We start from the raw sequence: 24,187 nt of genomic DNA, 5'->3' as shown, positions 1-24,187 counted from the left end.
CGTTCAACAGCTGACACCAGCTTTTCTCTACACGACAGCAACCTGATGTCCAGACGCATTTACTCCAAAGTGAGAGTGGAGGATGAAATGGATTCTATTCTAGTCCTATCCACACAGATGGGGTGTTAAACATTGATGTGGATGATGCAGAGAGTGAGAACGAGAGAGAGAAAAGAAATGAGAGCAAGACAGAGAGAGAAAAGAAATGAAGAAGAGAAATGGAGAGATGGGAGAGACTGCTTGTTCTCCCCTTTTTTCGAGTTTTCATTCGATCATCCTCTTTTCTTGAGCAGCTGAGCATCTGCTGAAATACAAGAAACTGCCAGAAAGACAGACCCCCCCCCCCCCCCCCCCCCACACACACACACACACACACACACACACACACACACACACACACACACACACACACACACACACACACACAAGCATGTACGGTATGTGTATTCACAAAATCAATTAAGGTATGACAACATTTTAATTAAGGATGGTCACCATCAGAAAAGACAGATGTACCGTACCTTGCTTGCTTGTCTACTCGCTTTCTTACAAGCAGTGATATAATCACAAGTCAGCAGTGAACCTCATCCTGCTTTGACAGAAGAGAACATGGTTCTCGTTTCCCCCGTCTGAGACGTTCTTACCACATTTGCGTTGCGTGTCTCTCTGTCAACCAGTTTGCCACATTACTCATCTTCTGTTGCTTCCTGTCAACTCTATGCAAGGTTGGTGATTTCTAACTTCCTCCAGTATCCATTGGTTTGGGTCTGTTATATGTCTGACGTGGTGGAAAAAAGTTCTCACGTGTTTTACTTAAGTAAACGTATTAATACTGCAATGTAGAAATAGGCCTACTCTGTTTCAAGTCAAAGTCCAGAATTCTAAATGTAGTTATATAAAAGTATAGGTAACAAAATGAAGTAGAACATACTCATTATGCAGAAGGTCCCATTTCACAAGTTTTCACATGTATAAAATGTATGAAAATAGTTTGAAAATAGCAGATCACAATGTGTCGCTCACAAATTTGCGTTGCCATGACACATTGTGAGCTTGTAGAGCTTGTAGATCGTCTATTTTCAAATGGCCGAAATGTATAGGGCTGAAGTGAAATAATAATCCAAATCTACAAAGTAACTAGTAACTAAAGTTTTAAAAGATTTGTAGTGGAGTAAAAGTCCAATATTGTCCTTTTGCATGATTCAATGCAGACACTTGATGCCAAATGTATATTCACAATGTGACATGTTTTGTGAGCTTATAGATCTGCTATTTCCAGCATGCGACACTGGCGCACAATATAAATCAGGCATAAAAGGCTCAACTCCATGGGAAAAAGGGAGGGAGTGCCTACTCCAAAATAACTCGCTAAATAAACATAAACCATCAACATTAATCACATACTATAAACCCCCAACACATATTTGCAAATCTCCCTTAAGCCACTAACCACTTGAAATTCCAATAGCTGATCTACAAGCTCACGATTGCTTTTCAACGCATCACATTGTGAGTTTTTAGATGGGCTATTTATATCAAAGAGATGGTGTAGAGGGGGGAAAAGAGTGGGTTAAGTATGTTTCTTTTTGATATTTAGCAAAACACTCTAGACAGAACACTGTACAGTACATGTGAGCACACTAACATAACAGTACCCTTGTGCCACATCACATGTAGGCCTACTTTTACCTTTAGTCTTTATGCATATTTATTACTTTTTACTGTAATTCAGATTATTTATTTAATGTAACTGCAATTTGTGGGAAGCTTGCGTAAAAAATAAAAATAAAAACTATGCTTCACATAACTTCACTGTTATGTGAAACATCTACTTCATTAGGTCAAATCCACATGATGAAAATAAAACCGGGAAATTATCAACAAACAGCAAAAATGTGCAAAATATTCACAAAACAGCATCAATAGATCAGCATGATGAAATGCTGCTACAAGATAGTACATGGCAGAGAATATCACACATTCGCAAAAAATATATATAGACTCAAGTAAACCTGGAGATCAAACTGGTTACAACAAACTGTTTCATCAAACTACTGTAACAAGTCTAACAAACAGGATTTGTGTGCAATTCTCTCCTCTCCTCTCCAAAGTTCATTCATCTAGCTCAGGTTGTGGAGGCAAGTTGTCCTCAGGTCCTGTTTTCAGAGGGTGGCCTTCCGCCCACAGAGAGTTGGCTCTCTGTTTGGCTCCTGAAGCGTGGTCCCGGAAGATCTTCAGCGTCATCAGGACGACGGCCACCAGCAGACAGACGATGACAAATGAGAGGACACCGGCAATCGTGCTTAGGGGACATCCGGCGACAACTCCTGTTGATGAGAAAGATAACAATTCTATACCAGTAAGACTCCCTAAACTAAGCTAACCAAGCTAATTTGTGAAACAGACTAATATGGTTTGAGCAGATGTATAAATAGCAGATCAGTGTTGAGTTTACCTCCTGCGTCAACAGTGACAGTCACTTCTCCTGACGATTCCACTGCCACTTTTCTCCAGCCGTGGGATGAAGAGAGAAGCCACTCCTCCACCTCACAGAGATACAGGCCGCTGTCTGCAGCGACAGACCCCAGTATGGTGAGATCAAAGCGGTCGGGAGCAGGATGGTCAAACCTCAGCCGCTCGCGCTTGTCGCTCCTGTCCTGCAGGGTGGAGTTACGGTAGGAGGTGTAGATTGGGAGTTTTTCGGACCCCGTCTCCTTCTGCCAAAACCATGTGACTTGGAATGCAGATGATTGGCTGGACTGTGAGGTGATGACACAGGAGACGTTGAATTTCTGGGATGCAATAACGTTCAGCTCTACATCCTCCTTTAGCATGGACAGCTTACTCTCTGTTAACACACACACACACACACACACACACACACCACACACACACACACACACACACACACACACACACACACACACACACACACACACACACACACACACACACACACACAGACACTCATTATGTGAAGAAAAATATAGAAAAAGAGGTAGATTTCGTTTTGGTTTTCACTAATTTCAGAAATATAATACGTAAAATAAAGTGTTTATATATATTGCTGTTGGAGGCAACTCGCAGGCAAGCATACCAATAGGTTTTACACTGAGAGTGATTGGGCCTGAATAATCTGAGGCTTTCTGCTGCCAGGCTTCTTGGTTGAGCTGGTACTGCTCCACTCGACACTGATAGGTCCCAGTGTCACTCTCGTCGGCCCTCTGGATCCCCAAGTGGAAGCTGGTGTGTGCAGGCCTGGAGAGACGGATCCTCTCCTGAAGGGACTGCAGCTCCTGGTTCTTTGGGTATGTCAGCAGGCCGCTGTGGTCGAGCTCCACCAGGGGGACCTTCGTACCGGGGGCACCAGGTGCCATGTAGAACCAAGTGAGAGTGAAGCGGAAGGAAGGGTTAGCAGCACCTGAGGTCAAAGTGCAACTTAGATCCACTTCTTCCGCTTCCCGGGCCGTCAGCTGCATCTCAGTCTTATCAACACGCAAGTCGTTGTCTACAAAAGGAGAGAGGAGAGAAGTGAAGACAGATTATAACACATGCGAGTCTACCGAGCACCGTGTCCAAGGAGCATCCAGACTCAAAGACTGCAGCAACATCTTCTGGATACGTTGTACAGTGCAGCCTGCACATTAGAGTGGCCTACACCGAATGCAGGCTAACCACAAATGAACACTTGAACCCTAGCATCCCTATTCTGGGCACGTCATAATACGCGAACATTCAGTTAAAATAACAGATCAACAAGCTCACAGCATATTGTGAACTTGTAGATTGTCTATTTTCGATGAAGAGATTTGGAGTAGAGGGGACAAAAACAAAAGATATCTCCATGGGGTGAGTAACCGAGTGTTGAACAATCCATATAAGTCAATTTAAATATAAGATTATGATGGCCAAACTAGGGACAGCAGGTTGAAAGTGCCTAATCTGTAAGCAGACACAAAGCAGATCAGTGTGTTTACCTCCTGCGTCAACAGTGACAGTCACTTCTCCTGACGTTTCCACTGCCCCTTTTCTCCAGCCGTGGGATGAAGAGAGAAGCCACTCCTCCACCTCACAGAGATACAGGCCGCTGTCTGCAGCGACAGACCCCAGTATGGTGAGATCAAAGCGGTCGGGAGCAGGATGGTCAAACCTCAGCCGCTCGCGCTTGTCACTCCTGTCCTGCAGGGTGGAGTTACGGAAGGATGTGTAGATTGGGAGTTTTTCGGACCCCGTCTCCTTCTGCCAAAACCATGTGACTTGGAATGCAGATGATTGGCTGGACCGTGAGGTGATGACACAGGAGACGTTGAATTTCTGGGATGCAATAACGTTCAGCTCTACATCCTCCTTTAGCATGGACAGCTTATTCTCTGTTAACACATACACATACACACACACACACACACACACACACACACACACACACCACACACACACACACACACACACACACACAAATACACACATTATTAAGTGAGGAAAAACATTAAAGAAATATCCTTTCCCTCGTGGGGAATAGAAGAGGTAGATTTATTTTTGTTTTCACTAACTTCAGAAATATAATACGTAAAATGAAGTGTTTATATATATTGCTGTTGAAGGCAACTCGCAGGCAAGCATACCAATAGGTTTTACACTGAGAGTGATTTGGCCAGAATCGTCTGAGGCTTTCTGCTGCCAGGCTTCTTGGTTGAGCTGGTACTGCTCCACTCGACACTGATAGGTCCCAGTGTCACTCTCGTCGGCCCTCTGGATCCCCAAGTGGAAGCTGGTGTGTGCAGGCCTGGAGAGACGAAGCCTCTCCTGAAGGGACTGCAGCTCCTGGTTCTTTGGGTACGTCAGCAGGCCGCTGTGGTCGAGCTCCACCAGGGGGACCTTCGTACCGGGGGCACCAGGTGCCATGTAGAACCAAGTGAGAGTGAAGCGGAAGGAAGGGTTAGCCGCACCTGAGGTCAAAGTGCAACTTAGATCCACTTCTTCCGCTTCCCGTGCCGTCAGCTGTATCTCAGTCTTATCAACACGCAAGTCGTTGTCTACAAAAGGAGAGAGGAGAGAAGTGAAGACAGATTATACCACATGCGAGTCTACCGAGCACCGTGCCCAAGGAGCATCCAGACTCAAAGACTGCAGCAACATCTTCTGGATACGTTGTACAGTGCAGCCTGCACATTAGAGTAGCCTACACCGAATGCAGGCTAACCACAAATGAACAAATGAAGCCTAGCATCCCTATTCTGGGCACGTCATAATACGCGAACATTCAGTTAAAATAACAGATCAACAAGCTCACAGCATATTGTGAACTTGTAGATTGTCTATTTTCGGTGAAGAGATTTGGAGTAGAGGGGACAAAAACAAAAGATATCTCCATGGGGTGAGTAACCGAGTGTTGAACAATCCCTTTAAGTCAATTTAAATATAAGATTATGATGGCCAAAATAGGGACAGCAGGTTGAAAGTGCCTAATCTGTAAGCAGACACAAAGCAGATCAGTGTGTTTACCTCCTGCGTCAACAGTGACAGTCACTTCTCCTGACGTTTCCACTGCCACTTTTCTCCAGCCGTGGGATGAAGAGAGAAGCCACTCCTCCACCTCACAGAGATACAGGCCGATGTCTGCAGCGACAGACCCCAGTATGGTGAGATCAAAGCGGTCGGGAGCAGGATGGTCAAACCTCAGCCGCTCGCGCTTGTCACTCCTGTCCTGCAGGGTGGAGTTACGGTAGGATGTGTAGAGTGGGAGTTTTTCGGACCCCGTCTCCTTCTGCCAAAACCATGTGACTTGGAATGCAGATGATTGGCTGGACCGTGAGGTGATGACACAGGAGACGTTGAATTTCTGGGATGCAATAACGTTCAGCTCTACATCCTCCTTTAGCATGGACAGCTTATTCTCTGTTAACACACACACACACATAAATGTACACACACATCATTATGTGAAGAAAAACAAAAGAAATATACTTTCCCTCGTGGGGAATAGAAGAAGAGGTAGATTTCTTTTTGTTTTCACTAACTTCAGAAATATAATATGTAAAATGAAGTGTTTATAGTATATTGCTGTTGGAGGCAACTTCGCAGGCAAGCATACCAATAGGTTTTACACTGAGAGTGATTGGGCCTGATTCGTCTGAGGCTTTCTGCTGCCAGGCTTCTTGGTTGAGCTGGTACTGCTCCACTCGACACTGATAGGTCCCAGTGTCCCGCTCGTCGGCCCTCTGGATCCCCAAGTGGAAGCTGGTGTGTGCAGGCCTGGAGAGACGAAGCCTCTCCTGAAGGGACTGCAGCTCCTGGTTCTTTGGGTACGTCAGCAGGCCGCTGTGGTCGAGCTCCACCAGGGGGACCTTCGTACCGGGGGCACCAGGTGCCATGTAGAACCAAGTGAGAGTGAAGCGGAAGGAAGGGTTAGCCGCACCTGAGGTCAAAGTGCAACTTAGATCCACTTCTTCCGCTTCCCGTGCCGTCAGTTGTATCTCAGTCTTATCAACACGCAAGTCGTTGTCTAAAAAAGGAAAGGAGAGAAGTGAAGACAGATTATAACACATGCGAGTCCACCGAGCACCGTGCCCAAGGAGCATCCAGACTCAGAGACTGCAGCAACATCTTCTGGATACGTTGTACAGTGCAGCCTGCACATTAGAGTAGCCTACACCGAATGCAGGCTAACCACAAATGAACAAATGAACCCTAGCATCCCTATTCTGGGCACGTCATAACACGCGAACATTCAGTTAAAATAACGGATCTACAAGCTCACAGCATATTGTGAACTTTTAGATTGGCTATTTTCAATGAAGAGATTTGGAGTAGAGGGGACAAAAGGAGGGAACCATCAGAAAAGACAGATGTACCTTGCTTGCTTGTCTACTCGCTTTCTTACAAGCAGTGATTATGATCACAAGTCAGCAGTGAACCTCATCCTGCTTTGACAGAAGAGAACATGGTTCTCGTTTCCCCCGTCTGAGACGTTCTTACCACATTTGCGTTGCGTGTCTCTCTGTCAACCAGTTTGCCACATTACTCATCTGCTGTTGCTTCCTTTCAACTATATGCAAGGTCGGTAGTTATATAAAAGTATAGGTAACAAAATGTACTTAAAGTACCAAAAGTAGAACGTACTCATTATGCAGAAGGTCCCATTTCACAAGTTTTCACATGTATAAAATGTATGAAAATAGTTTGAAAATATCAGATCACAATGTGTCGCTCACAATGCGTCGCCATGACACATTGTGAGCTTGTAGAGCTTGTAGATCGTCTATTTTCAAATGGCTGAAATGTATAGGGCTGAAGTGAAATAATAATCCAAATCTACAAAGTCACTAGTAACTAAAGTTTTAAAAGATTAGTAGTGGAGTAAAAGTCCAATATTGTCCTGTTGCATGATTCAATGCAGACACTTGATGCCAAATGTATATTCACAATGTGACATGTTGTGAGCTTATAGATCTGCTATTTCCAGCATGCGACACTAGCGCACAATATAAATCAGGCTTAAGAGAGTCTTGAAAATGGATCTTGAAAAAAATTATCGGCACTCTTTATTGTGGCAAACTGCTCACAAACAACCAGACCCAAAACCAACTCAACTCCATGGGAGTAGTAGGCACTCCCTACTCCAAAATAACTCGCTAAATAAACATAAACCATCAACATTAATCACATACTATATAAACCCCCAACACATATTTGCAAATCTCCCTTAAGCCACTAACCACTTGAAATTACAATAGCTGATCTATAAGCTTACAATGCTTTTCAATGCATCACATTGTGAGCTTTTAGATGGGCTATTTATATCAAAGAGTTGGTATGGGGGGGGGGGGGGGAGTGGGCTAAGTATGTTTCTTTTTGATATTTAGCAAAACACTCTAGACAGAACACTGTACAGTACATGTGAGCACACTAACATAACAGTACCCTTGTGCCACATCACATGTAGGCCTACTTTTACGTTTAGTCTTTATGCATATTTATTACTTTTTACTGTAATTCCGATTATTTATTTAATATAACTGCAATTTGTGGGAAGCTTGTGTAAAAAATAAAGTACAAACTATGCTTTACATAACTTCACTGTTATGTGAAACATCTACTTCATTAGGTTAAATCCACACGATGAAATCAAACCCGGGAAATTATCAACAAACAGCAAAAATGTGCAAAATATTCACAAAACAGCATCAATAGATAGAATTTAAATGAAATGTAAATTTGCATGATGAAATGCTGCTACAAGATAGTACATGGCAGAGAATATCACACGTTCGCAAAAAATATATACAGACTCAAGTAAACCTGGAGATCAAACTGGTAACAACAAACTGTTTCATCAAACTACTGTAACAAGTCTAACAAACAGGATTTTTGTGCAATTCTCTCCTCTCCTCTCCAAAGTTCATTCATCTAGCTCGGGTTGTGGAGGCAAGTTGTCCTCAGGTCCCGTTTTCAGAGGGTGGCCTTCCGCCCACAGAGAGTTGGCTCTCTGTTTGGCTCCTGAAGCGTGGTCCCGGAAGATCTTCAGCGTCATCAGGACAACGGCCACCAGCAGACAGACGATGACAAATGAGAGGACACCAGCAATCGTGCTTAGGGGACATCCGGACCCAGCTGCGACAACTCCTGTTGATGAGAAAGACAACAATTCTATACCTAAGACTCTCTAAACCAGTGGTGGGCAACTTTGATGATGGTGAGGGCCACTATATTTCCACCTTCACATTTGTCATTCTAGTATTGCATACAATAGAAGCAAAAATAGCAGATCTACAAGCTCAAAGCTCAAAATACTAGTCATTAAGCTACAAATATAGACTGACGGAATTAAAGCAGGTCATGTTTGGAATTGTAACAGCTGAAATCAATAATATATCAGTATTCCGGTATTAACCGGCGGGCCGCATTAAGTGAAGGTGGGGGCCGCATGCATGTGGCCCCCGGGCCACCAGTTGCCCATGTATGCCCTAAACTAAGCTAACCAAGCTAATTTGTGAAACAGACTAATATGGTTTGAGCAGATGTATAAATAGCAGATCAGTGTTACGTTTACCTCCTGCGTCAACAGTGACAGTCACTTCTCCTGACGTTTCCACTGCCCCTTTTCTCCAGCCGTGGGATGAAGAGAGAAGCCACTCCTCCACCTCACAGAGATACAGGCCGCTGTCTGCAGCGACAGACCCCAGTATGGTGAGATCAAAGCGGTCGGGAGCAGGATGGTCAAACCTCAGCCGCTCGCGCTTGTCACTCCTGTCCTGCAGGGTGGAGTTACGGTAGGATGTGTAGATTGGGAGTTTTTCGGACCCCGTCTCCTTCTGCCAAAACCATGTGACTTGGAATGCAGATGATTGGCTGGACCGTGAGGTGATGACACAGGAGACGTTGAATTTCTGGGATGCAGTAACGTTCAGCTCTACATCCTCCTTTAGCATGGACAGCTTATTCTCTGTTAACACATACACATACATGTACACACACACACACACACACACACACACACACACACACACACACACACACACACACACACACACACACACACACACACACACACACACACACACATCATTATGTGAAGAAAAACATAAAAGAAATATCCTTTCCCCTGGGGAATAGAAGAAGAGGTAGATTTCTTTTTGTTTTCACTAACTTCAGAAATATAATACGTAAAATGAAGTGTTTATATATATTGCTGTTGGAGGCAACTCGCAGGCAAGCATACCAATAGGTTTTACACTGAGAGTGATTTGGCCAGAATCGTCTGAGGCTTTCTGCTGCCAGGCTTCTTGGTTGAGCTGGTACTGCTCCACTCGACACTGATAGGTCCCAGTGTCCCGCTCGTCGGCCCTCTGGATCCCCAAGTGGAAGCTGGTGTGTGCAGGCCTGGAGAGACGAAGCCTCTCCTGAAGGGACTGCAGCTCCTGGTTCTTTGGGTACGTCAGCAGGCCGCTGTGGTCGAGCTCCACCAGGGGGACCTTCGTACCGGGGGCACCAGGTGCCATGTAGAACCAAGTGAGAGTGAAGCGGAAGGAAGGGTTAGCCGCACCTGAGGTCAAAGTGCAACTTAGATCCACTTCTTCCGCTTCCCGTGCCGTCAGCTGTATCTCAGTCTTATCAACACGCAAGTCGTTGTCTACAAAAGGAGAGAGGAGAGAAGTGAAGACAGATTATACCACATGCGAGTCTACCGAGCACCGTGCCCAAGGAGCATCCAGACTCAAAGACTGCAGCAACATCTTCTGGATACGTTGTACAGTGCAGCCTGCACATTAGAGTAGCCTACACCGAATGCAGGCTAACCACAAATGAACAAATGAAGCCTAGCATCCCTATTCTGGGCACGTCATAATACGCGAACATTCAGTTAAAATAACAGATCAACAAGCTCACAGCATATTGTGAACTTGTAGATTGTCTATTTTCGGTGAAGAGATTTGGAGTAGAGGGGACAAAAACAAAAGATATCTCCATGGGGTGAGTAACCGAGTGTTGAACAATCCCTTTAAGTCAATTTAAATATAAGATTATGATGGCCAAAATAGGGACAGCAGGTTGAAAGTGCCTAATCTGTAAGCAGACACAAAGCAGATCAGTGTGTTTACCTCCTGCGTCAACAGTGACAGTCACTTCTCCTGACGTTTCCACTGCCACTTTTCTCCAGCCGTGGGATGAAGAGAGAAGCCACTCCTCCACCTCACAGAGATACAGGCCGCTGTCTGCAGCGACAGACCCCAGTATGGTGAGATCAAAGCGGTCGGGAGCAGGATGGTCAAACCTCAGCCGCTCGCGCTTGTCACTCCTGTCCTGCAGGGTGGAGTTACGGTAGGATGTGTAGAGTGGGAGTTTTTCGGACCCCGTCTCCTTCTGCCAAAACCATGTGACTTGGAATGCAGATGATTGGCTGGACCGTGAGGTGATGACACAGGAGACGTTGAATTTCTGGGATGCAATAACGTTCAGCTCTACATCCTCCTTTAGCATGGACAGCTTATTCTCTGTTAACACACACACACACACATAAATGTACACACACATCATTATGTGAAGAAAAACAAAAGAAATATACTTTCCCTCGTGGGGAATAGAAGAAGAGGTATATTTCTTTTTGTTTTCACTAACTTCAGAAATATAATATGTAAAATGAAGTGTTTATAGTATATTGCTGTTGGAGGCAACTTCGCAGGCAAGCATACCAATAGGTTTTACACTGAGAGTGATTTGGCCAGAATCGTCTGAGGCTTTCTGCTGCCAGGCTTCTTGGTTGAGCTGGTACTGCTCCACTCGACACTGATAGGTCCCAGTGTCCCGCTCGTCGGCCCTCTGGATCCCCAAGTGGAAGCTGGTGTGTGCAGGCCTGGAGAGACGAAGCCTCTCCTGAAGGGACTGCAGCTCCTGGTTCTTTGGGTACGTCAGCAGGCCGCTGTGGTCGAGCTCCACCAGGGGGACCTTCGTACCGGGGGCACCAGGTGCCATGTAGAACCAAGTGAGAGTGAAGCGGAAGGAAGGGTTAGCCGCACCTGAGGTCAAAGTGCAACTTAGATCCACTTCTTCCGCTTCCCGTGCCGTCAGTTGTATCTCAGTCTTATCAACACGCAAGTCGTTGTCTAAAAAAGGAAAGGAGAGAAGTGAAGACAGATTATAACACATGCGAGTCCACCGAGCACCGTGCCCAAGGAGCATCCAGACTCAGAGACTGCAGCAACATCTTCTGGATACGTTGTACAGTGCAGCCTGCACATTAGAGTAGCCTACACCGAATGCAGGCTAACCACAAATGAACCCTAGCATCCCTATTCTGGGCACGTCATAACACGCGAACATTCAGTTAAAATAACGGATCTACAAGCTCTCTGCATATTGTGAACTTTTAGATTGGCTATTTTCAATGAAGAGATTTGGAGTAGAGGGGACAAAAGGAGGGAACCATCAGAAAAGACAGATGTACCTTGCTTGCTTGTCTACTCGCTTTCTTACAAGCAGTGATTATGATCACAAGTCAGCAGTGAACCTCATCCTGCTTTGACAGAAGAGAACATGGTTCTCGTTTCCCCCGTCTGAGACGTTCTTACCACATTTGCGTTGCGTGTCTCTCTGTCAACCAGTTTGCCACATTACTCATCTGCTGTTGCTTCCTTTCAACTATATGCAAGGTCGGTAGTTATATAAAAGTATAGGTAACAAAATGTACTTAAAGTACCAAAAGTAGAACGTACTCATTATGCAGAAGGTCCCATTTCACAAGTTTTCACATGTATAAAATGTATGAAAATAGTTTGAAAATATCAGATCACAATGTGTCGCTCACAATGCGTCGCCATGACACATTGTGAGCTTGTAGAGCTTGTAGATCGTCTATTTTCAAATGGCTGAAATGTATAGGGCTGAAGTGAAATAATAATCCAAATCTACAAAGTCACTAGTAACTAAAGTTTTAAAAGATTAGTAGTGGAGTAAAAGTCCAATATTGTCCTGTTGCATGATTCAATGCAGACACTTGATGCCAAATGTATATTCACAATGTGACATGTTGTGAGCTTATAGATCTGCTATTTCCAGCATGCGACACTAGCGCACAATATAAATCAGGCTTAAGAGAGTCTTGAAAATGGATCTTGAAAAAAATGATCGGCACTCTTTATTGTGGCAAACTGCTCACAAACAACCAGACCCAAAACCAACTCAACTCCATGGGAGTAGTAGGCACTCCCTACTCCAAAATAACTCGCTAAATAAACATAAACCATCAACATTAATCACATACTATATAAACCCCCAACACATATTTGCAAATCTCCCTTAAGCCACTAACCACTTGAAATTACAATAGCTGATCTATAAGCTTACAATGCTTTTCAATGCATCACATTGTGAGCTTTTAGATGGGCTATTTATATCAAAGAGATGGTATGGGGGGGGGGGAGTGGGCTAAGTATGTTTCTTTTTGATATTTAGCAAAACACTCTAGACAGAACACTGTACAGTACATGTGAGCACACTAACATAACAGTACCCTTGTGCCACATCACATGTAGGCCTACTTTTACGTTTAGTCTTTATGCATATTTATTACTTTTTACTGTAATTCCGATTATTTATTTAATATAACTGCAATTTGTGGGAAGCTTGCGTAAAAAATAAAATACAAACTATGCTTTACATAACTTCACTGTTATGTGAAACATCTACTTCATTAGGTTAAATCCACACGATGAAATCAAACCCGGGAAATTATCAACAAACAGCAAAAATGTGCAAAATATTCACAAAACAGCATCAATAGATAGAATTTAAATGAAATGTAAATTTGCATGATGAAAAGCTGCTACAAGATAGTACATGGCAGAGAATATCACACGTTCGCAAAAAATATATACAGACTCAAGTAAACCTGGAGATCAAACTGGTAACAACAAACTGTTTCATCAAACTACTGTAACAAGTCTAACAAACAGGATTTTTGTGCAATTCTCTCCTCTCCTCTCCAAAGTTCATTCATCTAGCTCGGGTTGTGGAGGCAAGTTGTCCTCAGGTCCCGTTTTCAGAGGGTGGCCTTCCGCCCACAGAGAGTTGGCTCTCTGTTTGGCTCCTGAAGCGTGGTCCCGGAAGATCTTCAGCGTCATCAGGACGACGGCCACCAGCAGACAGACGATGACAAATGAGAGGACACCAGCAATCGTGCTTAGGGGACATCCGGACCCAGCTGCGACAACTCCTGTTGATGAGAAAGACAACAATTCTATACCTAAGACTCTCTAAACCAGTGGTGGGCAACTTTGATGATGGTGAGGGCCACTATATTTCCACCTTCACATTTGTCATTCTAGTATTGCATACAATAGAAGCAAAAATAGCAGATCTACAGGCTCAAAGCTCAAAATACTAGTCATTAAGCTACAAATATAGACTGACGGAATTAAAGCAGGTCATGTTTGGAATTGTAACAGCTGAAATCAATAATATATCAGTATTCCGGTATTAACCGGCGGGCCGCATTAAGTGAAGGTGGGGGCCGCATGCATGTGGCCCCCGGGCCACCAGTTGCCCATGTATGCCCTAAACTAAGCTAACCAAGCTAATTTGTGAAACAGACTAATATGGTTTGAGCAGATGTATAAATAGCAGATCAGTGTTACGTTTACCTCCTGCGTCAACAGTGACAGTCACTTCTCCTGACGTTTCCACTGCCCCTTTTCTCCAGCCGTGGGATGAAGAGAGAAGCCACTCCTCCACCTCACAGAGATACAGGCCGCTGTCTGCAGCGACAGACCCCAGTATGGTGAGATCAAAGCGGTCGGGAGCAGGATGGTCAAACCTCAGCCGCTCGCGCTTGTCACTCCTGTCCTGCAGGGTGGAGTTACGGTAGGATGTGTAGATTGGGAGTTTTTCGGACCCCGTCTCCTTCTGCCAAAACCATGTGACTTGGAATGCAGATGATTGGCTGGACCGTGAGGTGATGACACAGGAGACGTTGAATTTCTGGGATGCAGTAACGTTCAGCTCTACATCCTCCTTTAGCATGGACAGCTTATTCTCTGTTAACACACACACACACACACACACACACACACACACACACACACACACACACACACACACACACACACACACATCATTATGTGAAGAAAAACATAAAAGAAATATCCTTTCCCCTGGGGAATAGAAGAAGAGGTAGATTTATTTTTGTTTTCACTAACTTCAGAAATATAATACGTAAAATGAAGTGTTTATATATATTGCTGTTGGAGGCAACTCGCAGGCAAGCATACCAATAGGTTTTACACTGAGAGTGATTTGGCCAGAATCGTCTGAGGCTTTCTGCTGCCAGGCTTCTTGGTTGAGCTGGTACTGCTCCACTCGACACTGATAGGTCCCAGTGTCCCGCTCGTCGGCCCTCTGGATCCCCAAGTGGAAGCTGGTGTGTGCAGGCCTGGAGAGACGAAGCCTCTCCTGAAGGGACTGCAGCTCCTGGTTCTTTGGGTACGTCAGCAGGCCGCTGTGGTCGAGCTCCACCAGGGGGACCTTCGTACCGGGGGCACCAGGTGCCATGTAGAACCAAGTGAGAGTGAAGCGGAAGGAAGGGTTAGCCGCACCTGAGGTCAAAGTGCAACTTAGATCCACTTCTTCCGCTTCCCGTGCCGTCAGCTGTATCTCAGTCTTATCAACACGCAAATCGTTGGCTACAAAAAGAGAGGAGAGAAATGTATGAGAAATCAATACAGTATGTTTATTATGAATATGATTACAGTATGATTTTCCCTTTTTTTGTGCCTATAATGACATGACAAATACGGATTGCCAGTGATTACGTTTGTATTTGGGTTAGCAATGAAAAGTTTTAACAAGAGCTTACGACTAAATAATAACTACACTGGATCTTTTTTCTTTTTACTTTTCCTGAAAAGAAAGGCTGGAGAAAAGTAAATAAGACAAGGTTTCCACCTGGCAGCGATGATATGATGTTAAACTGTAGCCTACATGGCGGCAATTTTATGAGAAAGAATATATATAAACTCCACACTGGCATGAGCTGATAATACAATACAGCAACTTACCTGGCTCTACAATTTCTACGTCTATGGCTCCATGGGCGGATGACAGCTCATACCATTCGCCCCGAGGATCCTGTAGCCACTCCACCACGACACAGCGGTACGTACCGCTGTCCCCAACACGAGCCTGCCGAATGGTCAAGTCAAGGATTTGGCCCTCGCTGCGCTTCATGCTGAATCGCTGCCATGTGCCCGACTGTGCTTGTAGCACAGCATCACGGTCAGAGCTCAGAATGGTCTGATTGTTGCTTCCTGTCTGATGCTGGACCGACCATGTGACAGCAAAGCGAGAGGAGTCAGTTGTTCTCTGATCAATGTGACATTTTATTACTATATCCGTGTTGACGTTGCCTTTCACAACAGGGTCGGAAGCTTTGAGGGAGAGTTTGCTGACTAGGAGAGAGAATAAGAATAAGAGAAATTTGGTGAGAAACAGAGAAAAACAGAAAGATTGAAAGGTTCATATGCAGGGGGTCATTGCCATGCTTGGCTTGTGTTGGACATTTTTGTCAAATCCTTTGCCACAGACAAAATGAGTGGACAATAATATTAGCAGAAACACATAAAGAGCTTGCCCTGAATGACCATAACAGGTCTGTAACTCTGAGAGTGATCAAATGGATAGTAAATCCATTTCATACATATTCTGAAGAAAATTTGGAGAATTGACATTCAGTGATTGGGTCTTAGGTTCAAAATAAGCATATTATAATGGTGTGTAAATAAGAACATCTAAATGTTTTCACAAGGACAAGTCATTGCCACGGACACATTTGTCCGTGTACGGACACATTGATGACCCCTGTTCATATGGTGCCACGACCTTGGCCATACCTGGGTTCTTCACCATCACCATCAGTCGGTTGAACGCCGGCAACTTCCTGTGAATTCCCTGCAGAAAGACGGAGACGTCGCACTGGTACGTTCCCGCCTCCCTGTGGCTTGCGCCAACGAGAAGCAGGGTATGCTGGACCACGGGTTTTGGACTGGTCGTAAAGAACGTTTGCAGTTGGTAGCGGCCTTGGTCACCGTGCCAAGTGATGTCGCCATCACGGGACAGCGTCAGGATGTTGTCCGGGGTTGAGGCGCCCTCCCGTTGCAGGCTCCAGGTCACTGTCACGGGGAGACGAGGGCCGCTCACCCGACACATCAGCTCTGTTTGCTCACCGACCGTTACTTTGTTGTTCCGGCTACTTAATTTCACCTTCAGTAACGCCTCTGTTAGAAAAGGATGAAAGGAGTGTTACAGTGTAGTTAGTGACACAGATGCTTTTTCTGTCATTTCAGACGTAGGATGCTGTTACTGTAGATCATACATGGGCAACTGGCGGCCCGGGGGCCACATGTGGCCCCCACCTTCGCTTAATGCGGCCCGCGGGTTAATACCGGAATACTGATATATTATTGATTTCAGCTGTTACAATTCCAAACATAACCTGCTTTAATTCCTTCAGTTTATATAGTATAGTATAGTAGTATTAAAATGTATTTTTTTTATGTCCAATGTATTTGTATTCAAGTTCATAAATTAACATGAGTGAGTATATAACTAAATGTGTTTGAAATGAATTCGAAATGTTACATTTCAGGATTCCTATTAAAAAATAACAAGAATTATTCAGGATTTAAAAAATAACAAGAATTATTCAGGATTCCAATTCAAAAGAAGCAAAAATAGCCGATCTACAAGCTGAGCTTGTAGATCTGCTATTTTTGCTTCTTTTGTGTGAGATACTAGAATGACAAAGTAGAACGTAGCAATATGCAATGTGGCCCTCTGGAGTGAAGGTGGAAATATAGTGGCCCTCACCATCATCAAAGTTGCCCACCCCTGCTGTAGATGATCGAATATCGAGGTGTTCACTAGGCTTAACAAATGACAACCCACAACGCTATATCTCTTTCACAAAAGACATCAGTCTTGAAGATAAAAAAAATATTTTACCTGCAGGAGAGACTGACACATTGCTGGACTGTGATTTGCTGAGTGTTTTCTGCGGCGTGCCGTCCGTTTCAGTGGACCACTCGGACACCGTGCACAGGTGGACGCCACCATCTGCGGGTGTTACCTCGCTCAGCTCCAGGGTGAAGGTATCAGGGGCTGGCCGCGTTGCCTTAAGGCTGCGCTGTGCAAACCCTGACCCCAAGTCCGTGACGCCCTCCCGGTTAATGCTGACGACATCGCTGATGGTTCTTGCGGAGGCTGACCTATGTTGCCAGGTGATGGAGAGCTGACCCTTGGCCCCTTTCACCTTGCAGGTGAGCTGCAGCCTGTCGCCCTCTTGAACGGTCACATCCTTCTCTTGCATTTCAACTGAAAGCGCACTTGCTGTGAAAGGAAAGGACAAGAGACAATATATGATTTGTTATTTAGCTAAATATCGGTAGACACAGAACACTGTCACGCTATACAACAGTACCATTCTTGAGCCTTGTGTATGTAATGTATGTGTGTGTGTGTGTGTGTGTGTGTGTGTGTGTGTGTGTGTGTGTGTGTGTGTGTGTGTGTGTGTATGTATGTATATATATATATATATATATATATATATATATATATACTGAATATACATATACATATACAGCCTACTGTACCTTTAGACTTCATGCATATTAGTGTGTCTTTTATTCTTATTCTTTATTTAATGAACCACAATTTGTAGTAAATTTGGACGAAATAATGTTGGTGTAAACTTGTGATGTGTGATGTGACTAGAAACTTCACATCAAGTTGAATTTGAAGTAGTGGGAGAAATATGTAACAAAAAAAGGCAAATGTGTTCACTTCCGGCAGAAAGCGTGAAAATTTGCACCTACTGTAGGGGTATTTTTGTGCGCTGAATTCAAAAAGTGACGGTCCCAAGCACTTTTCCCATGGGATCTGGTGGCTCTCATTCACTTACCATACTAGGGAAAAAAGACCCCCCAAAAAATCTTCTTCAAGTAGCATGTGAGGGGTCAAGGTGTTTTTCGGGATTCTGAATCCATTGCAAGCATTTGTTTTGCACGGAAAACATTCCTTTCCGAGAAATGGACACAACAAAACTTTGAAAAGTGATGACTCATCACTAAACCATAGTTTGTGGGGTCCATTTCTTCCCCAAGGAATGTTTTTTTGTGCAAAACAAATGCTTGGAATGGATTCAGAATCATGAAAACCCCCTAGATAGACCCCTCACATGCTACTTAAAGAAGATTTTTGGGGGGTCTTTTTTTCCTAACCCTAACCCTATGGTAAGTGAATGAGAGAAAAGTGAATTTGAGAAAAGTGCTTGGGACCGTCAATTTTTGAATTCAGTGCACAAAAATACCCCTAGGTGCACATTTTCACGCTTTCTGCCGGAAGTGAACACCTTTTTCACATATTTCTCCCACTAAAGTAGTGAATGCAAGGAGGGTTGTGTACTTGTCCCATTTGTGTGACTTTTACATCTAGACCAGCAACATTTCCTTTGTTATGATCGAATGCCATCGGCAGAGGCTCAGGAGGTAGAGCGGCCGCTTGGGAACTGTAAGGTTCTCAGTTTGATCCCGGGGCTCCCCCAGAGTTAGTGTCAAAATGTCCTTGAGCAAGACGCTGAATCCCTAATTGCTCCCGATGAGCAGGTTGGTGCCTTGGATGGTTTCCTCCACCATCGGTGTATGAATGTGTGTGTGAATGGGTGAATGTATAAAGGCCCTTGGATAAAGGCGCTATATAAATGCACCATTTACCATTTACCCGCTGAACTGCAGACATACACGTACCTGTGGCCTGGATGTTGACTAGCTGGGTAGTGGAGTCCTGGGCTGCACCCTGTATGAATGTCCCATCCGTTCCTCTGACCTGAGGCCATGCTCTACAGCGGTATTCCCCTTGGTCCTGAGTTCTGACAGGCCGCAGTATGAGCCTCTGATCCGTGTCCCCAATCCGGCTTGCTCTAAGTTCTCCGCCACTCTCTCTGCCGCTGTACTCTGGGCCCACTGACAGAACCCCTGTAGGGCCGATGCGGGCCAGCTCTGTGCTGTCCCGGAGCCAAGCCACAGAGAAGAATCGCTCCTCCAGGTTCCGAGTGTCCACATTGCAGGATAAAGACATCTCTTGCCCCTCCAGCAGAGACGTCTGCGGCACTACAATGCTCACCGTTAAAGTGCCCTTGCTTGGTGCCACATCTGTGCAAGACAGGAAATAAGATACGTGATGTGTGACTGTGAGTCATGATACGCATACACATCCTGTTACACAGGCACGCTCAACAAGGAGAGAATAAAAATGTGTCAACTCAACTCATGTCACATGTAAATTGTTATCAAATTACAAACTGCCACCAACCTTTAGGTTTGACCTTTAGGGCGATGGCCCCTGTAACCTCCTTAGCGATAGCGTACCAGGAGCGGTCTGGGTCTTGGATCCACTCCTGGGCTTCGCAGTAAATATTGCCCTGGTCTGATGGCTCCAGCTGGGTCATCTTTAGCTTGTATGTGGCCTCTCCCACCTTCTCCAAGCCGATGAGTCCAGACCGATAGCGCTCTTCAAACCCCAGCCCAGGACTTAGCGTAAAGTCTTTATCCAGTGAGATTATGGGTCGGGCATGGTCTTCCCCGTCTCTAAGAAGAGACCAGGTGACAGAGAGGTGGGTGTGTTGGAAGGTGTTGGAGGAGGCTCGGCATGTCAGAGTGATGGCTTCACCCACATTGTGGCTCAGAGGGGTGGTGTCAGGGGTCGAAACAGCAAGGGAGTTGTCAATCACTAAAATAAGCCAAATGGAGAAAGGGAGCAAAAGGTAAAAATGACACAATCAGATTGTTGCTGTTTTATAATAAAGGATACAATTAATTGCTTAGGTAGCACTTCCCCCCAATAGAATGACTTCATTATGGAAAATTAACAATGATTAAAGCAGAGAACGTAGAAGCTAGATATTTGCATCTAGCCTTTTCTATTGCTAGAGAAAAAATTTCCAACTCAAAACACTATTACTGTATTACTGTACCTTTGACTATAGTTCTGCCAGCGTAGGTCCCATCATATCTACTTTCTGAGTTAAATACATGACACTCGAATTCTCCCTCATCATCCTTCAGATTGTTCATCTTAAAGAGGACTGAGGTGGGCGACACACGCTCCACAGTGATGTCCTTGTTATTAACACGGGAACTATAGAGGGCATAAGCATAGTCTGGGTCTTTTGTGCTGATGATCTGGATTGCCATTGTAGGTCGTGCAGACTTATAGATGCTGAATGAAAAGTCCTGCTGGGCATTAGGGTTGCTGAAACCGCTCACATTGCAGGAGATGGAAAGGGGATAGTTCCTCACACGATAGAGGGGGCCAGATGGCACTTCTGTGAGCACCCTGGCCTCTCCTGAATTGATTACAGACAAAGATCTACATGTTGAACAATTATTACAAATTACAATTTAAGCATTTAGCAGACGCTCTTAAACCAGAGCAATTTACAATAAGCAAGGACAGCACATGGTAACACATCAAATGCATAGCAATAGTAATCTAGGATCATAGGTAAACCAAGAACCTATCATCAGTCTAACAGTAGAATAACCATAAAATCAATAATCTGTACATTGAAACCATACACACTATACTATGCCAGGTCAACAATATCTAATACATTTTAGCCTTTGCATAAAGGTTGCCTAGGGCAAGTGCTACAGGTTAAGGTGGAGTCTGCAGATTATGGCCGAAGATTGGGTGAGAGTCTGCAGTGAGTCTGCAGTTCCCCTGGCCTCTCGAAGAGGCCAGGGGTTCTCAAACCTTTTTTATACCACAACCCCATATTATGAGGGAAATTCTTTGGCGACCCCTGGCGACATGGATCCGTCACTCTTGGTCCTTGTATTTGTAGCCTACCCTCTCGCTCCCGGAGTAACATAAACCACACGCTCATAATGAACATAATTCCCAAGTAAATCGTCTATGAACAACTGAGCTAAATCAGTTTGTTTGTGTGTCTTGCATTGTTACTGCGTGCAACACTCGTCAGTCAGTGTTGGAGGCGGATGTGTGTGCGTGCGTGCGTGCGTGCGTGTGTGTGTGTGCGTGTGTGTGTGAGAGAGAGAGAAAGAGGAGTGGGGGTCCTCTTCACGTTGATTGCAACAAACTTCCTTTTTTTAACCGTTTCTTGATAAAAAAAAAAAGTTGCCATTTCGCGACCCCAATGGCACCTTCCCATGACCCCACTTTGGGTCGCGACCCATAGTTTGAGAACCGCTGACTTCTAACGGTTAGGGTTGGATTCACCACTGCATGCACCCATCTGTGTGCTGTTTTAGATTACAAAACTCCAAAATAGCCGTATTAATCCGAATCCCAATCAGCTTTATTCTCACATCACAGGTTTACACGTGTATGCTTACACAAGCTGTTTATAAAGTCACTCCATGTCTTTTTATTGTGCAATGTGACACATAATCTGCATAATATGAACATGAAGTGGTCAGGGACAGGGGAAGTTCTTTTATGAAGATCTGTTTCAGAGGACTTTTAAAAAAAGTTAAATGAACAAGTACTGCTTCAGTGTGAGAGAAATCATTTACCAGAGTTTATCTGCATCAAGGGTAAATTAATTGTTTTAACTTATTTCACTTGTGCATGTTTTTAATCCAACAGAACAATGTAGAGCCCAGCCCGTTATATAACATAGAAGTTGGCCTAACATTTAAGACTAAATCATTAGAATAACAAGACTTATACAAATAGATTTCTTTACACAACGTACACAACTACTTAACACTCTGTGGTATCTTTGTTACATTTTCAGCAAACTCCAGATCAAATGCAGGTGTTTCATGCAAAGTGCCAAATGGATATACTTACCGAAGTGGATAATGCTTTGACCCAGAAACAGAAAGAGACTGGCCCTCCAAAGAGACTGTGGGGAAAGCCTCATCCTGAAGCTGATGCTCGAACCATCAAGTATGAAACTACATTCATTCATTCTGTCTGGCTGTCTATTTATGACTGAGCCATGTGTGAAGGTGCTACAGTGTCATCATAAGCTTTCAACATTTGTTTCCTACAAAGCAGACACGCAAGGGGGAAGTAGTGCAGAAATGTGGTTTCCTGCCCATATGACAGACAATTTGACTGCTGCTAAAGAAATAATGAATCAGTCACTTGCACTGCCAGTGTTAGGCTATACAGTAATATTCGAGTTGTAAAAAGGGACCCCAATTCTCTCATTTGCAAATCCCGCCCCATTCTGCCCTGTTACTATGGTGGTTCAATTGACCCTGGGCAGATTGTTTTTATAGTGGCAGTGAATGGGGGGAGAGGGTATTTTCATTGCCTCATTATTGCCAGTTAAAGTACCAAAGGAAAAACATCTAGGTGATATTAATAAAAAGGGAAGACAAAGGTACAGTAGTTACATTGCAAAATAGGGGGTTTCCCCCGAAAATATATGTTTTAATTAGTTTAATCCCAGTGGGACAGAATCATCATGGCAGATTGTTTTTACATTGGAAATGAATGGGAAAAAAAGATTTTTCATAGCCTCATTACAGCTATATAAAGTACAAAAAAAAAACACATCTAGGTGATATTAATAAAAAGGGAAGAAAAAGGTACAGTAGTTACATAGCAAAACAGTAGTTTTCCCCCGAAAATATATGTTTTAATTAGTTTAATCCTCTGGATCAGACAGGAGATATTATAGAAAGAGAAAGCGCAGTGCATCTTGGGTCGGAAAATGACAGCCAGATTATAGTTCTACTCACATAATAGGCTGGCTTTCGTAATTCTGCCCATTTAAAATATATGTACCCAATCGTAACTCTTAGTTAACCCTAACCCTAACCCTAACCCTAACCCTTCTACCCATGATCTATGGACTCTATGTGATAAATCTATACAATACATGTTTTTTAATATTCCATACCAACTGGCTACGACTAGTTTCAACAATTTGTACCGATGTCAGACGCAACAGAAACCGTCATTGAGGCCCCCAACAGGGGCCTCTGTCAAATGCACTTAAATGGAGTCAAATGCACATAATGGAGTCAAATGCACATATACGGGTATGGAGATCAACATGCACTTATGTCAGACACAACAGAAGGGGCCCCTTTTCAAATGCACATACAGTATATTGTTGTTGTCGGTTGGAAACCGTGTATGTCCAAAACCGCTCGTTTTGTATTGATCATTTCGTGCTGTGCCCCTAATTCAGCCTGGGAAGTGTAGGTGGAGAGGCCTTCTAGGCGCGGCTGCACGCCGGCGAGTACATTTTAGGTCACTTTAGGTCCTAAAGTATATAGTTTAGGAGTATATAGTTTTAATGTCATATTCCTTCAGGTTACGTTTTGCAAACCAAAGACATATTGATTCAAGAAATTAAAACAAATATCTAGCCTTACAAAAGGCAATATAATGCCTCTGAACTTTGACTTTTAGTTGTATTATTGCAGATTGTATGTTGGTCAATTGGCGATTACAACGGCAAGGTACACAGTGCACACAAAGGTTATTTGAAATTTAGTATTGATGAGCATTCCAAGTCTATCCAAGCAAGTTAGAGATTGTAAAGTGCGCAAGGCTATTGTGTGTGAGGGACAGCGACGAGCAGTTGTGCTAAAATTGACCAGCCTGTCACAGCCACACACACACACACACACACACACACACACACACACACACACAC

The 24,187-nt window shown here is 44.1% G+C and overlaps 3 protein-coding genes across 3 annotated transcripts in view; all 3 read right to left on the bottom strand.

Annotated features, from left to right (window-relative positions):
* Nucleotides 1-2,112: 2,112 nt before the first annotated feature.
* Nucleotides 2,113-11,469, bottom strand: LOC308307554 (immunoglobulin superfamily member 3-like; the record flags this gene model as incomplete). Its single annotated transcript, XM_080752821.1, has 11 exons — nt 2,113-2,327; nt 2,456-2,759; nt 3,111-3,508; nt 3,978-4,370; nt 4,623-5,033; nt 5,503-5,895; nt 6,092-6,502; nt 9,050-9,442; nt 9,719-10,129; nt 10,599-10,991; nt 11,190-11,469. The coding sequence occupies 11 exons, from the start codon at nt 11,467-11,469 to the stop codon at nt 2,113-2,115; spliced, it is 4,002 nt and encodes a 1,333-aa protein (XP_080608947.1).
* A 2,015-nt stretch (nt 11,470-13,484) lies between these two features.
* LOC308307553 (immunoglobulin superfamily member 2-like) lies at nt 13,485-21,430 on the bottom strand (the record flags this gene model as incomplete). The annotated part of the gene is made up of 10 exons (XM_080752820.1): nt 13,485-13,708; nt 14,136-14,528; nt 14,763-15,173; nt 15,549-15,938; nt 16,380-16,763; nt 17,491-17,874; nt 19,290-19,694; nt 19,855-20,271; nt 20,516-20,887; nt 21,394-21,430. The coding sequence occupies 10 exons, from the start codon at nt 21,428-21,430 to the stop codon at nt 13,485-13,487; spliced, it is 3,417 nt and encodes a 1,138-aa protein (XP_080608946.1).
* Nucleotides 21,431-23,367: 1,937 nt separating this feature from the next.
* Nucleotides 23,368-24,187, bottom strand: part of LOC308307954 (immunoglobulin superfamily member 2-like) — a 4,636-nt gene continuing 3,816 nt past the window's right edge. The window contains exon 5 of the mRNA XM_080753296.1: nt 23,368-24,187. This exon is cut by the window's right edge and continues 630 nt beyond it. The gene's annotated coding sequence lies outside the window, so the exon portion shown is untranslated.

The sequence above is a fragment of the Nannobrachium achirus genome (genome assembly GCF_963921795.1).
Source record: "Nannobrachium achirus genome assembly, chromosome: 22".
In the NCBI taxonomy this organism is placed as follows: Eukaryota; Metazoa; Chordata; class Actinopteri; order Myctophiformes; family Myctophidae; genus Nannobrachium; species Nannobrachium achirus.
Note: the sequence above shows the minus strand (reverse complement) of the source record. Positions and strands in the feature narration are given on the sequence as shown.